This window comes from Dromaius novaehollandiae, chromosome 21 (assembly GCF_036370855.1).
Source record: "Dromaius novaehollandiae isolate bDroNov1 chromosome 21, bDroNov1.hap1, whole genome shotgun sequence".
NCBI lineage: Eukaryota > Metazoa > Chordata > Aves > Casuariiformes > Dromaiidae > Dromaius > Dromaius novaehollandiae.
Genome location: NC_088118.1, coordinates 2,307,490 through 2,323,055, shown reverse-complemented (window position 1 = coordinate 2,323,055; position 15,566 = coordinate 2,307,490). Strand labels below are relative to the sequence as shown.

General features: G+C 42.0%; 1 protein-coding gene across 5 annotated transcripts in view; it reads left to right on the top strand.

Moving 5' to 3' along the window:
- The first annotated feature begins 2,934 nt into the window (after positions 1 to 2,934).
- The window catches only part of NCAM1 (neural cell adhesion molecule 1), a 163,423-nt gene continuing 150,791 nt past the window's right edge, over positions 2,935 to 15,566 (top strand). The window contains exon 1 of one of the 5 annotated variants that reach the window (XM_064524219.1): positions 2,935 to 3,440. In XM_064524219.1, the coding sequence (XP_064380289.1) occupies positions 3,389 to 3,440 (52 nt within the window). In that variant the 5' untranslated portion in view covers positions 2,935 to 3,388. The remainder of the gene's footprint in view (positions 3,441 to 15,566) is intronic. The other 4 variants (XM_064524220.1, XM_064524221.1, XM_064524222.1 and 1 more) reach the window with 4 other exon arrangements.

Below are 15,566 nucleotides of genomic sequence, written 5' to 3'. Positions count from 1 at the left end.
AGAGCAATAAAGAGATACTAGATATTGCTAAGACAAACAACTAGTCACTCTCAGTAAATAATGATTCATATCATATTTGTTGTATGTAACAATCTTCTCTCATGTCTTTCTGTTCCAATTTTGTGCAATGTCAGCGTCTTGGGGAAAAAAGCCTTCCTAATTGCCTTAATGTTCCATGCAGGGCTATAGTTCAATACACCTGCAAAACAGTAACAATGGCGCATATACTGATTTTTGTAGAGGAAATAACTCCGATTTTTCTAGAAAAGTCTAACATGGACAGTTAGTGTTTAAATTAGTACGAGAGCTTCCTCATTAAATATGTAATAACCTGAGCTCTTTTACTAGCTTTTATTATGAACATTATGAATGTAATGTTTACAAGGTAGCTATCTATCTAGATGTTCTTTGAACTGAATGGAAAGAAACAGACACTTGTGAAAAGCCTTTAGGAACTGGAGCTAACTGTACAAACTAGTTCTGACAGTGCTAATAATATGAGTGTGACAACTCAGTCTCTTTTCTCTTTAAGAAATGATTGGGCACTAGACTTGCCGAATGCAAAAGAGTTACCTAACTGCTCAGTGTGAATGCTCTGAAATCCCATAGTACCAAAAATCCAGCTGGTAAAGCTGGTATCAAAAGAAGACCACTTCTCATGAAGCAGTGTTTCGTTATCCTCTGGGGTTATTTTAAGAAACTCAATGGGGGAGAGGAAGGAAGACCCGGGGGAGAGCAAGGAAGACCCAAAGGAGAAGCAGATGGCTTGCCACTATGTTTTTCCACATTTGTCAACCAGTATTTGAAAGGATGGAGAAACAAGGTGGGAGTCTTGTAAAATGTTCTGGTTTGATGGATGATGGCGATCCTTCCTCTCTTGTACAGCCACTACTTAATTTCATCTGCTAAAACTGTATAATATTGACATAGACTCAGGGTACTCCTTATGATTAGAGTAAAAAAACAGCATCTGAAAGGTACCCATAAATTGGCTTCCTCTTTCAAGATAAAGGATAGTATTTCTTCTGAGGGTTTTTATTATGGACAGAAATACTTCCATATAGTTGTTGGCTTTCTTTTTGAAAGCAGTTGGAATAGAGCCCCTACATCACCTGAAAACTTCCAATTTATATTGGTATTCTCCTGGATGTGTGACCTGATGTTAAGTGGGGATATATTGAGTTCAAGAATGCAAGACTGCAGGATAGTAGGGACTGGCTTGAACTGGGGAAGCAGGGTAGTAAATAGAGTAATAGCACATGGCATGGTTGAGCAAGGTTGCTCTGTGAGATAATCATTCCAATATGAGGCCATGGGCTAGGCAGGCCAAGGAAGCAGAGAAGGCATGTTTTCAATCACACTGCAATAAGTAATTTTGTTGTTTCTTTTAGAGAAGCATTTTTATAAAATGCTTCTGGGGGAGGGGAATCCTCAAACAGAAAAGGAAAAGAATCCATTAAAATGAAAGAATATGGTCTGGTCTGGAATGATCCCTTAGATGACTAATAGCAAAATGTTGGAATGGATCAACTATATTAAAATACTGCTGAATTACTGATGTTGTCAAATTGTATTCAAAGAATATTCTTTCTTTTTCTCTTTTTAAGTAAGATATCTTCTGCCTAAATGTTTTATACTTGTCAGTTCTCTGCTAATAAAGTATCTGTGTCATTAGGAGTCTTTATGTATTCAGAAATGTCTATTTTAAGTATTTTAAATTTCCTCTTTTAAATAGGAATTAGAATTAATCAACTAAACCAAATTATTCTGCATGTTATGACAATGGTCCACTTCATCTGAAGTGCTTCCCTCTAATACTAATGAAGTGAAAGCACAGACTGTAGGCTACACCTGAACAAAACTGCCTTTTTATTTTTAATTTTGTTGTAACTTTCTGTCCCTTAAAGGTTTGTTTTCAGGTCTCAAAGCAACTTCATGTTATGCTGAAGTAGTGAGACCTCTTAGTAAGTCCTGTGCTTTTGGAAGGTGTTGGAAGAGTGCTGATAAGGCATAATCTTCTTAAAAAAGGTTTTGTTTAATCTCAGCATAAGTCTAGTTTGAAAGACTGACTTTTTTGCACCATTCCCTTTTTTTATATACCTGGTACTGACCCCACAAATACGTATTTCTCCCTGATCTCACATGTTCAAGGAAGAACACGGGTTTCTGCCTTTGGCGTTGGTAGAGCAGACAGGTGGAAGAGTAGACACTTAGCGAAGGTGAACAGTGAAAAGATGTTCTTTGTACACAAAACAAGGATGCAATCAGTACATGTCATTTGCTGGGGGAGGGTTGATATGACCGGCATGTGCCCTGTGTGAGTTGGGGCTGGTCAGGCTGGGAGTGGGAGGCATGTTGTGGGAGGTATAGCAGAGAGTGTTTGAAATGAGGGCAAGCTCCTTCCTTCACAGCGAGGTCCCTGGGCCCTGTCTCTTCACCACGGGTTCCCTTATGAGTTAATCATGTGCCCCGACGAAACAAAATGCTGCCTGTAAGGTCTCCTGGATGTGTAAACCCCAACAGCTGCTCTGTGATGGCTGACCAAGCTGCCAGCTCTACCAGGCCTCTAACCAGAGTGAATATTCCAACAGGCTTTCAAGATTAGGGCTGCTTCAGAGAAAATGGCCCGGAGACCACCCCGCTCCCTCGCAGAGTCGGGCTCTGATCCAGCGGGCTCCCCGTGCTTCCCACCTGCGCCTCACAGGTAGGCTCTGGCGGCCCCGCGGCCACGGCGCGAGAAAGCCCCACCCAGCCGGCACCACACGCCGCTTAATTAGCGAAGGCGCTTTCGCGTTTGAAAATAAACTGCCACCGCAGCGCCGCGGCCACCCGGCGCGGGCCTCGGCGAGCCCGGGTCCCGGGGCGGCCCCGCCGCCGGCTAGGCACGGTAGCGGCAGCGGCAACGGCACCGCCCCCGGGCCGCCGCCGCCGCCGAGTTCGGGCCGGGCTCCGCGCCGCGTTTTGCAGGCGGCCGGGAGCGCCCCTCCGCGCCTCCAGGCCCCCTCGGCGCGCGCCGCGCTGTACTATTTGAGGCCGGGGCGGGTGGAAGAACACGGCGCGGCGCCACCCGCCGCGCGAGGCCGGCCGGCGCAGGGATCTGCGCCGCGCGCGGTGCTGAGGCCGGCTGTCACTCATCCGCGGCGCGGCTCCGGGACGCGGTCGGGGCGCAGCTGGCAGAAGGCAGCCGGGCGGGCAGGGGGCGAGGCGCGCGGGGCGGCGCCGAGGCGCGGCGGAGGAAGAGGAGGACAGGAGCGAGAAGAAGAGGAGAAGGAAGAAGAAAAAGAGGGAAGAAAAAAAAAAAAAAAAGAAAGACGAGCGAGCCGCGTTTCGTCCGAATTGCGGGAAAACCCTATTTCGCGAGCGGCTCCCTCTCCTCCAGCCGGCTGCAATGCTGCCAGCCACGGCGCTGCCCTGGACGTTGTTTTTCCTCGGAGCCGCAGGTACGCGGGGCGGCGGGGCGCGGCTGCCGCGGGGCGCTGCCGGTGCCCGGCGGGGCGAACAATGGGGCCGGGGCGGGCGGACCCCGCAGCCGCCCCGGGGCAGGGGGGGAGGCAGCTCTGCGGCGCTGTGCCCCCTCCCCGCCCCGTGTGCGCGGTGGGGCGGCCGCGTAAAGCACGCCGTTGTGGAAGCCGGCGGGGAAAGATGGCTCGGGCTGTGCAGTTTTGACAGGAGAAAGTGGAGGGGGGGAGCTGAGGAGGGCGTGAGCTAGCGGCTGCTTCTGCACGGTGATGCTGATGCCTTTAGGTGCGAAGGGAGGAATTGCACCTACCGCTCGAGCCCCCCTCCGCTGGGCTGAGGCTTCTGCATGTTGCAGATTGCAGACAATGGAGAGGGGAGAGAGGGGGCGAGCGAAGCGAAGAGGATGGATGCTACGTGCGGTGTGTTAATGGTGTCGCCGTGCGAGGAGGCGGCGGCCGTTCGTTGTTTTGTTGACTGCATTGTGCATATTAAAAGGATGCTGCTCCTTTACGCAGCGGTCCCCCCCCCCCCCCGTTCTTGCAAACGATGCATGAGCAGGGCAGGGAAAATGCAGCGAGAGCGCGCGGGGGGGGGATGCGATTGCAATTAAAGGCGGGGGTGAGAGCAGCTGTGGAAAAAAAAACAAAAAGCGGGGAAGGGGAGGCAGGAAGGATGGCAGTTGGAAGGAGAGGTGGGGGGACCGCCCTTCGCCGGGGGTCGCCGGGGTCTGGCGCAGGAGGAGCGGCTGTGGGGCGGGGGGGGGGTGCGTGTGCGCGAGCGTGCGCGGGGCGCGCGCCGCGGCTGGGGAGGGGAGCGGCGGCCGGGCGCGAGCCCCTGTGCTCGCGGGGGGGCCGAAGGGGGGGGGGGTCGGCGGCGGCCGCAGCCAATCAGGAAGCGGCGGCCCCGAGCGGGAACTGCCGTTAGGGGCTTTGATCGCCAACGGCCGTAACGGTCCGGTGCGCCGCCCGCCCGCCTGCCCTTTGAGGACCGCCTCACCTGCCCCGGGCCGGCGCTCGCCTGCCGCCCGCCTGCGCCCCGCCGCCGCTCCGCGACGCCTTTCGGACGGGTCAGGTTCGCCACACCTGTGTTGGCCCCGCTGCCTCCGCTAGCGAGACTATGGCCCGCCGTGCCGCGCCACTCACCTGCGGTAATCCCTCCTCCGCGCTTCAGCGGGCCTCCCTGCCCCAAACGCGTTGCTCTTCACTGCCCCGATCCGTGCTGACCAGAAAGCATCTCCTAAAGTCTACTGCCCCCACTCCTGCTTGTGTCACTGTTGCATTCCAGTCCTCTCCTACATCCCTTCTATCAATCTCTCTTCAATGCCATCTGTTTCTTTCAAAGCATCATGGCCTGCAGCCCTACACCATGGTTATCCCCCTACCCTTACCCCAAAACTACCGTTATTGTACCACCTTTACCTCTCATAACCCCTTCTCTGCCTGCTGTTACATAACTATCTCCAGCTCATTGCTGTTGTCATCACACCAAAGCTGTCCCTGTCCATATTTGTGCTCTTTTGGGATACTTTTGTGCCTAGTTCTGTGTCCTTGCAACATATCCCAGTGCTTTCCTTGTTTACTCCCATCACTGCTGTTACACACCTTGCTGTACCAATTCTCTTCACCCCTCGCTTCATTGCTGTTCTTAGCTACTGTAGCACCTCACTACCTCCTTCCCATGTTGATGACACCTTATTTCCTTAAGCAGTTACGTAAACTATAGCTCTGTCTACTAGCATAGTAACAATCACTGTCTTGTGGAACAATTCCAGCTCCCATTATGCCAGGCCATTGCCGCCAGTGGGCTCTAGTCCATTGCCAAATAAAGCCACCTGTTTAGCATCAGCATGACACCCACTCCTGATACACAGCTCTCCTGTGTTGTAAGCACTACTATAGAGCTTCTTTTTATTATACATTTTTAAAATTTGTGTTGCTGATTATTACTTTTTATGTATAAATGAGGGGATTGTCTTTCCATTTCCTCTGCAGCCAGCTCTGCATCTGGCTCAGCCACACCCTCTCTAATCACCATCACTGCATACATTCTTCATCTCAACCATCATCAGATGCCTGAGTAGCCACCTAGAGAGCCTGACTACAGATCTGTGATTCCTTAGCTACAACCTCTATTAAACAGTCACATGGGCATTCTCAGCTGTGGGAGGGGAGAAGAAAGTGAGGTTTTTCAGAGAAGCAGTGTGGAGGATGAAAAAAAAATATCTGCATATCACCTGCTGCCCCACTCAAATACATGTTTATCCAATAATAATAATTATGAATGTGTAGAGTACCCAGGGAACTGCACAACTGAAACTGGACTGTTAAATATGCATAAAATGGAGAAAATAAAAAATCAAACTATTAGAAAGCCAGAACAAAGCAGAAACACTGTGTATAGTAAAAACAGTACCCAGCACATCAGTTATGCCTTCCATACTAAAGGATCCTTCTTTGGTTTTCGGAAGCTTGTGTCTCCTTTTTCCCCTGGCCTTACCCTACTCTGTGTGTGAGAGAGAGGCTATCACATGGGCTTAGGAAGCTGGCATGTTGAAGAAGTCGTCAGTAAAAGAGGGGGGCCAGCTATGATGATGCTAATAAACCCTAAATGCAGCTCTACAGTAGCTTAAATGTAAAGCAAGAGATAGATGCTTATTAGTGAGGAAACCCTGAATAGAATGTTTTCTGAGAAATGGTTACCTGGTGGGTTGAGAACAAAAGCATCCCTTCACATCTTTTAGAGTAATTCCATCTTTTGTATGTATTCCTGTGGCCTGTGATAGTGATGACTTAATTTATTGTTAAATTGAAACAGCGTTCTCTTGTAAGTTAGAAGCTGATTTATAGACACAGCAGATGGCTCATCTCCTTTCATTTACATCCTGAGAACTATGGTTTCTAAAATAATAGCGAGTATTTTGTATAAACTTTATCCTCTTGACATATGGACTTAAAAAGCCCTGACCTGTTTCTTGTTTTATTTTTTTTAAGAACATTTAATATAATACTAGTTTAATGAATTCCCTATGTTTAAGTCTTTGGGAGTGTTAAAAGATTGTGGCTGCTCTCCAGACTGAAAGTGCCTTCATGTTTTCTTGGCTCATCTCCAGAAATTTATTTTACAATTTATTTTACAGAGACACCTTCCTACCATTGGGTATAAGTGGTTGGTTTCTTCTTGTTAAAGGAAGGTGTATTTTATATATGTATTTGTGTGCATGTGTGTATATGCATATTTTTTTGGTAATGCCATGGGTTTGCTTTGGCTGGCTGGCTGTAAAGCAGAACCAATTGATGGGGGAGGAGGCAGGGATACTGCACCTGCTGCCATCCGTCTGCAAGGAACAGTAAAAAGCATTAGTAAGACAAAAGCACATTTTCTTTTCTTGTTTTAAAGGCTGTCCTGCATTTTGTTGATCATTCAGCACATCTTCTGGGAGTGTTTATGCAGAGAATGCATGATTCTGTTCTGGTTGTGTGTGGTTTTTTTTTTTTTTTTTTTTTTTGGTCTGTCTTGTTTCCTGGTGTGGCTGTTGAAGCATTGGCTTTGCAGGGCAATGTATTTCAGTATGAATTTTATCTGTTAATAGCAGTTTTGTTCTACTGTAACTCATAACTTGCAGATAGTGAGGAAGGTATTATGAATGTATCAGAATATTCGTGTAGCCAGACTGGGAAAAAGCTGTGTTCTTTGGGAGAGCATATCATAGCTTTTATGCAAGGGACTACCAGAAAAATTCAAGCAGGGCCATTGCAGTGTTTTTCAGTTGAAGCAAAAAGATGCAAGCCTTTGTTGGTTTCCTAATTTTATACCCTCATGAAGATCTGAAAGCTGAGATAAGTAAACAAATTCAATTGTAAATATAAAAGCTTGAAAACAGGAAACAAAATTGTGTCTTTTGACTTTCTACAATAGCTTTCAATAACAGGGAAGGCATCGGGGAGTAACTTCACTGAGGGTGTGGCTGTGAAGGGAACTACAGCTCCCAGGCTTCTCCATTTTTCTGAATGCTGTCTTTTGCGCATGTTTTCAGAGGACTTGATGTGTTGGTTTTCATCACAATACTCTCAAATCCTGGAGGAATAAAAAAAAAAAAAGCCACCAGGCAAATAGACTTTTGTTAGACATTAAAATCACAGAAGCAAATTTGAAGGTCAGATCTGTGCTGGCTCTGGCTTTTGTTTAGGAAAACACATTACCAAAGTTTAAAGTCCTTGATGATGCAAAGGGATGTAAATTAGGTGGGTTTGGCGGTGGTGCCATTATGCCCTTTCAGTTCATGGTGTTGAAATGCAGCCTCTCAGCTGCAGCTGCTCATTAGTGACATTGCCTTTTGAAGTTGCCCTGAGAGCCAAATGGCGGGCTTTCAGGCACTTCTATTACATTGCATTTATAAGTGTCTGAGGCAGTCGCTACCAAGTACTGGAATGAGATTTTCATGTTTGGTTTTTAATTTATAATATAGGTACTTAAAGGAAGTGGAATAGATAACAGATCAAGGATAAACTACAAATTGAAATAATCTTTTCTCTTACAGTTCAAGTTTAATAGTTTTCACTGTGTCTGTCTAAGAAGTCTCAGAAGAAGATGAGAAGGCAGATAATGTAATTACTATCCATACAATGAGTCATACTTGCAGCTTCTAAACCTTCCAAACACAAATGCAAGAAAAGGTTCCAAAACACATTGGGGTGTACAGTGGAGATTCTGATGTATTTGAAAATAGGTGTTTTCACAAAACTGTTGTTTGGCTAAATGCAGAACATCAGTGGTCTTGGTGCAGGTAACTTAAGTTCTTTAGGCAGCTGCTAATGATAAAACTTATTTTGGGGGAATATGTGAGAGTGGATAGCCTATCCTATTAAGCAAGTGCAGATTGCTTTAAAATACCAAGGTTCTCATCTATTGAATTTGGTCCATGGATATTTCTCTTTCTGCCCCACAGAGATGTTCTGATTTGCTCTGTGAAGACAAATCTGGAGGTGAACGTGGCTTGGATTCAGTGATACAGTTCCTTCCTCTTCATGGTGGCATTTGGAGATTCTGAACCTCATTCTATTAGTTGGTGACCTCCAACACATATCTTTTAGGAAATGTTTAGTTCTTTCAGACTGTTTTGGAAGGCAGTGAGTCAAAATGCAGATTGTAGGAATGGATTTTGGAATTAGGTAGAACGCATTTCTTGCAGGTTGCTTTTTAAGAACACTTCTTATGTTGCAGAATTTGAAAAAGTGTCATTTTTGTAGAGCCTGAGACAGGAGCAAATGAAATTAATGCACAAACAGCAGACAACAGAGTGATCATCTTTCCAGTAATGCTTCATTCAGCTTCTTAGGCAGTCATCCTTTTCCTCCTTTTCCACAGAGGAGAGGGATATTGTGAAATCATACATCAACAGCTACACCAAAAAAAGGCACTATGGGGAATACTCACATAGTACAGAACTTGCTAGCTGAATGAGTTACCTGACTTCTTAAGCCATCACACTTAAGTGAATAATTGATATGGATATCCAGGAACCATTTAGAGTGCCAAGTCAATTGCAACTTATATGTAACAGAAACAAGGCAGCCATGTTTCCTTGGAAGAAATAATGTTTGTTCCTAAAGATGAGTACATGTCTCAACTTTCTACAGTTGGTTCAAAATTGAACCTTAGGTTTAAAAATAAGGGAAAGATTTTTCAGATTAAGCTAATAATTGTTCACTTTTTCTACAGTCCAGACTCCGTGTTTCCTCCCTGTCCAGGTACCTAAGATACTCAAGGTCTGTAAGGTTCTGACTGTACCCAGAAATCAGTAGTAAATTTGACATCAGTGGACTTCAAGTCAGCTCACAGAGAGACGTAAGTACAGTGAATGGCAGAAACTGATCCTCCAATTACGTGCAGTAACAATTTGTGGGGTCAGGAATCAAGGCATAAATCTGTAAATCTGATGCAAGAAAAATAAGTTTGCACTTCTAGAGACAACGATGCAATAACTGCCATGGTGGGTCTTCCAGGTATTTGCATCCCCCATCTTATGATGAGACAGCTGTAGACAGAATGTGTTGTGAAAATTGGGAGCTGCCTGATTCAGCATGGTAGAATGATGTAAAAAGAAGTTCATAAAAAAACATCTGAGTTGTAATTAAATTTTGAGGTTCATTTCATAGACCAAGGAATGAAAGCTTTAAAAACTGTAGCACTTGTTACCTATTGTGCAAGCTAGTTTAGTGTTAAATCTTTTCAAGATGTTGGTCAGTTAAGTGATACATGAAGTTTCAAAATGCAAGAGAAAGCAAAGCCTTGGGAAATAGTTGTTTGCAATAAGTAAATATCCTACTAAACAGTGGTTTGGAAATAGCATCTTTTGTAAACATGATTTACTAAAATAGAGTCAATAAAAATATATGTTTGCAAAGATACTAGTTTTCCTACATTTGACAATATTGAGATTTGCTTCTTTGTTGAATATCTAAGAAACATTCCTGATATTTGCCTTTTATTTGTCGGGATAACAATTCATATCTTTTGTCTCAGAACATTTCTTTTAACTTTGCTGATGCTGAAGTTTTTCAAAGTGTTATTTTCAGAGTATAAAAAAAATGAAACCATTGGAATAGATGAACTAGTCTTAGGATGGGGAGAGCATAGAATCCCATCACTCTGTCAGGTTGTAATTTACAAGGACAGAACGCACCAAGTCTTGGATGTTTTAAGTATTCCAGAATTGTTAGTTTTATAACTTCTTGAATCAAAATATTTTTGTTTTGTTTGTAGATAAGTTTTTAAGAATGTTACAACAATTGGATCTTTGAAGATCAAGATGGATAGATTTTACAGAATGTTTTTGATGTAAAAGTACACAAGACAGCTTAATTTTAGTATGGGTTATTGCTATAAAAATAGGTATAATGGACACTTATTTAAATATTTCATGTACATTTGTATTATTTGTTTATATTGAGTGATAGGTTTATCAACCTTGAAGTCTTTAAAATAAGTAAGAGTGTTAATTATTGGCTACTGTTTTAAGTTTAATAAAAACTTACCCTGTTCACTAACTTGAATCCCTTTCCGAAGGGAGGGGGATATGCTCAAACATGTATGAAAAGATGGAGAAAGGTGTGAATTAAAAGGTTAGAATAAGAAATGAGTTAGCTAACACAGGTTACAGCTTGAGAGTATGGTTTATTGGCACTTGAAGTGGAAAGTTCATGCCATAGAAAGGTCCTGGCTGGGTTAGACAGAGGAAGTGTTGTTGACAAGGTGGTAGGTGATGAAGAGTAGAGAATGGCGAAAGTTACATTTATTAAAATAGGGAAAAAAGGTGTCCAAATCTGAATGGGCTGTTCAGATTTCTCATATATCGTATCTCTTGTCCCCAAAACAACTCTATGAAAAACAACACTGAGCAGTTATTGGTATTGGAATACCCTTAAACAGGAATTAATTATTTGTCTCTGAAATCAGTTTATAACAAAAGGAGTAATATTATCCTGTTGGGGTTTTTTAAATTTTTTCCTGCACATTTCTAAAAATAAATAAATAAATAAATAAATAAAACCAATGCCCAATTGTTTACTTCGGGTTTAAAATGCAGTCTTTTTAACATAAAGAGCAGGATTTATTGAGGAATCAAAATTTCAAACCCTAAGTTTTTCAGTGCCTTCATAGCTAGGATATTCAAGGCTAGATTTAAATATGATACAAAGGATGAACAGCCAACTTGGAATTGTTTGCACAATATTGGCAAATTGGTCCTAATGTGTGGTATTATTGCATAATCTTATGTTTAAAATAAACAGTGGAAATAATTGAAGAAACCTCAGAATTTGGAAATGCTTTTTGGTGGTTCTTCACATCCCACTAAAAAGCAGGCTGTCTTTGCATATTAATCACTCTTTCAAAGGAAGTTTGCCTTATTTGCATTGTGCATGCACAGAGGAGTCCCATAGTGTGTCTGAGAAAAAAAGGGGGGGGGATTGGAATTGTTGTTCTGAAAGGGGTTTTTATTCCATTCAAGTGGAAAGACTGAATGCAGGAGAATTAGTGCAGTGTTTTGTAGAAGAACAGTCCCATTTGGTCACTGCATTTCATGTGGGGCAGTCTTGGCTTGTAAGGAGCGTGAATACTGGGGGTAGGGTTAAGAGGGGAGTGACTCATCATTGTGTGATGTAATCTACAGGGCTAAAGATACTCTCAATGAAACGTACAAATATTCTTCAGATGATTGGGCAATTAAGAAGTAAAATATTGTTGAAATGTGCTGTATTTAGTGTTTGTCTTCTATGAATATAATGGCTGGGACTGTTAGCCATGATACTTTTGGAAAACATTTGGGAGATGTAAATATTGGGGAAATTTTCGGGTGGGGTAATTTTTGGAATAAGAAATTTTCAGAGGCCTGGTTCCCTCCTCTGGTAATGTGGTTTAACATGACTACAACTGTTACTGTGAAGCAAAGTGGGATGACGTATTTGTGAGTCCTGTTACCTTTGTATGTGTCTTTTTTTTCTGTTGTTCTGGCTGCAAATTCCAGAGAGGAAAATGTGGGCTTTTCTATTACTTTTAGGTTAGACATCCTTGTAGAAGGAAGGATGGTATCTGGTTAAGAGTAGAGATATGTCTGTTTGGGGGGCGGGGGGGGGGGCAGGGCAGGAAATGGTGAGATTTTGAAATGGGAACTTTGGAGAATGGTAGAGATGTTTAGATGAGTGATAACTTGTTATCCCAAATGAGAAGATTGATAGATTAAAAACTATTTTTATAAGCCTACAGAGGAAATCAATTTTTGAAAAGAGCTGTGGCACAATGAAAAATTAGAGTGTTGGCCTGCAAGTAGAGTCTGTGATAGCCATTGTTATGAGTGGCATTATGAACAGCTTCTGTTTTAAGTACAGGTGAATCCAAATCTATTCCTATATTGACATTGTTTCTACTGATGGTAATGAAGAAGTTAAGACATCTGTTGAACAAAGAAAATGCAGTTCAGATAATTAATATCATTAGTATGTATCCCCAAATCCACAGTTGTTGTTTGTGTTTAATCAATAATAATTGACTTCTACTGTTTACCGAAGTCTTTGCTATGATTTCTTCTTTTGCTCATCCTTGCATTATCCACTTGGGCATCTTTACATACACTAACATAAATTATGTTATGCTAGAAAAAATCAGATAGTTTCCCAGTGTGAAATTTGCAAGGTTCCAGATAAAATAGTATTTATCAGTAGGAGTTTTAGAACCATTTTTTTCCTTTGAAGTAAAAACTGCAGAAAAATCCTGACCTTTGTTTTGGTTTGGGGTGAAGTTGCTTTAACTTGAAAAAGTCTTTCCAGAAGTTAATCAAAGGAGTTGAGCTTCTGCTGCTTTCACTGTTGTCTCTAATAATACAAAATACTATTTTTTTTTAGCTGAACAGATAAAATTATTGTTGTGAATATGTGAGGAATTTTAGTATAATTTAGAATTTTAGTAACGTTATTGATGTGAGAAGACAGGAAGAGAAACAATTTTTACTAACTTCCATAGTTGTCCTTTTTTAGTGGGAATGGGTAGATACATGATACATGTGTGAGAGCACATGTTTTAGGGAAGAGATGGAAAGATTTTCATATTGTATCGAGACTTTGCCTGTGTTGTTGCAATTACCATAGCTATACTCAAAAGAAACTGCCCCCCCATGCAATGTACCACTTTGTTCAAGTATTTTCTCCCTAAATTTATATGAAGCTTTTAACACTTTGAATGATTAGAAGTTAAGTGTAATAGCAAATAACATATACAACTACTATTGATGTTATGTTTGCATCTGTGTTGTGTTTTAATTATAGCTACCTTACATGTAGTCATTGAATTGTTGTATAAGCTGTGGCGTTATTGTGACAAAACAATGTATTTATGCAGCTGTGTGTATTTTGAGGGTCTTTTAAATAACCTTTTTTGAAACGCTCTGCAGCTGTGAGTCTACATAATGTTAATGTGCTTAAAACATATACTTTGTGCACATCAGGATCTAGCATGCAAAATGTATGCTGATGCTACTGTCTAATTATAATTTTTGAAGAACTTGATAGTTTTTAAAATATATTAATGGTGGGAGGAGCATCACAGTCATCAGACACTTGTGTATGCCATTGTAGAAAATATAATCAGCAGCTGCTTGTCCCAATAACTTAATTTATTAAATTGTTATAAGCCTGCAAAATTCAAAAGAACAGACTACTGTAAACATATTTCAGTTGTGGTGTTTTCAAAAGATAATCCCTTTTAAGTATAACATGGTTTTAGGGATTGTGAACTGACATACAGAATTACTCCATAGTCTCCTAAATCCTTTTGGAGTTTAATCTCTTCATGATCTGTGGGATGCAACTCGAAGGCACTTAGCAATTACTATGTGCTCTCTGGTGGTTTGATACTTATTAGAAGAACCTGGGTGTACTGGAATACCACTAAGAAAATGTTATGTACGTATAGCAGGATTTATTATTGACGCTTAGTCTACAAGTTCTGATAGTTCTTTGGAAGATCATAAGTGAAAATACACAATCTTGCGGAGTTTTATGAAGAGGTATGGATGCAGTTTAGCTTTTCCTCCTGTTATCATCGCTAGCATTCTGGGTGATCGTTTCTCCGTGCCTATTGGCACGATCAAGCCATACCAGATATACGCCTTGTTTCAGATCTGTAAAGCTTCTCTGGCTTTTTTTCAGCTCATTAAAATTTTTCTATTTTAGCTTTTGTCTGTCTCAGCTGGATATGTATAAAAGAATAAAAAAAGAACAAGCCCCTTTTCTGCTGCTTCTATCACTGTTTATCCCTTAGTTGTGTTTGGTTTGCTTGCTTATTATTGTAGGGATTTTGTGTCTGCAATTTAAAAGCTGATGGGTTGTAGAATATGTTCAGCCTTGGTCTTTAAGCTGCGTTTTGCTTGAGGAAACTCAGTGGTCTCTGGGAAGAGATATGTCATATGGAAGAGAGATTCAATTTAATATGGATTCACTTCCTAGCTTTGCTTTTTGCCTTTTTGTGTGTGTGTATGGCTTTGGACAGTCAACTCTATCATTTATCTGTTTTTCTGTAATATTAGTATTTTGTAGAGTACTTCATTAGTGCACGCAAATCTAAAGCAGTTCATGCTTATGGACAAAAACCATGCCAAGAGTGAAGTACTGCTGTGCAGACTTGTAGCTAGGAGAAGGCTGTAATTTTCTTTTTCAGGCTAGCATGGATGTTAGCTATAGATTAAGGCTATGTGGTGAACTGTTTCTATTTGTGGAATAAAAGTTATTTTGTCCAGGCACTTGAAAATGAGTATTTCTTTCAGTAGGATGCTTTTATTCTGAGCAAAGAAGTGCCTTTTTATGGCCCTACTTTTCCTCACTTCACCTTTGCATACAGTGCTTAAGGAGGCAAATTCTGTGTTTAGGTATGTGTCTTCAACTATAATCCACATCAGTGGAAGTCGTACACGATGAGCAGGAGGGAACCTGTCTCACCTGTTTTGAGATACTGTACTGAGGGATCATGTAAAGTGGTCACTCCATCAGTATGATTACTACAGAGGGTTCAAAGCAGCTGCTCAGGTGGGTGAAGATGAATATAAATCTGCAGACTGGCCACAGGCTGTGCTTTTCATGTACGTGAGCATTCCTATGAGTTGGAGTGAGTTGCAGTAATCTTTCCTACACCTGCTAAAAAGAATAGGGATCTTCCTTAACTGGAATGGGGCGGAGGGGAAAGTAGCCTAGTTAGGAAGCATTTTTTCCAGGCAGGACTTTCCTTACTGCTCAAACTAAAAATCATTTGATCTAATATTCTATTTCCGATAGTGATTTGCAGTGGATAGTTAGGAAGAGCTATAGGAAATATAGGTATACAATGATCTTTTCCTTGGTAAATGTTCAGCTGTTTTAAATAGTAGTAGTGTTAGTTATTAAAGCATTTATAGTGTCAACATTTCATACTGTTTTATACTTGCATTTTGTTCCAGTGGTAAGAATGAAAATCCTGTGCTTTACTTATCACTGGGAAATCTGAACATCCTCTGGTAAAGCATTAAGCGAACTAATACCTGTCACATACAATTTGTTCTTTCCCTCAGCCTCTCCCCGGGAAGG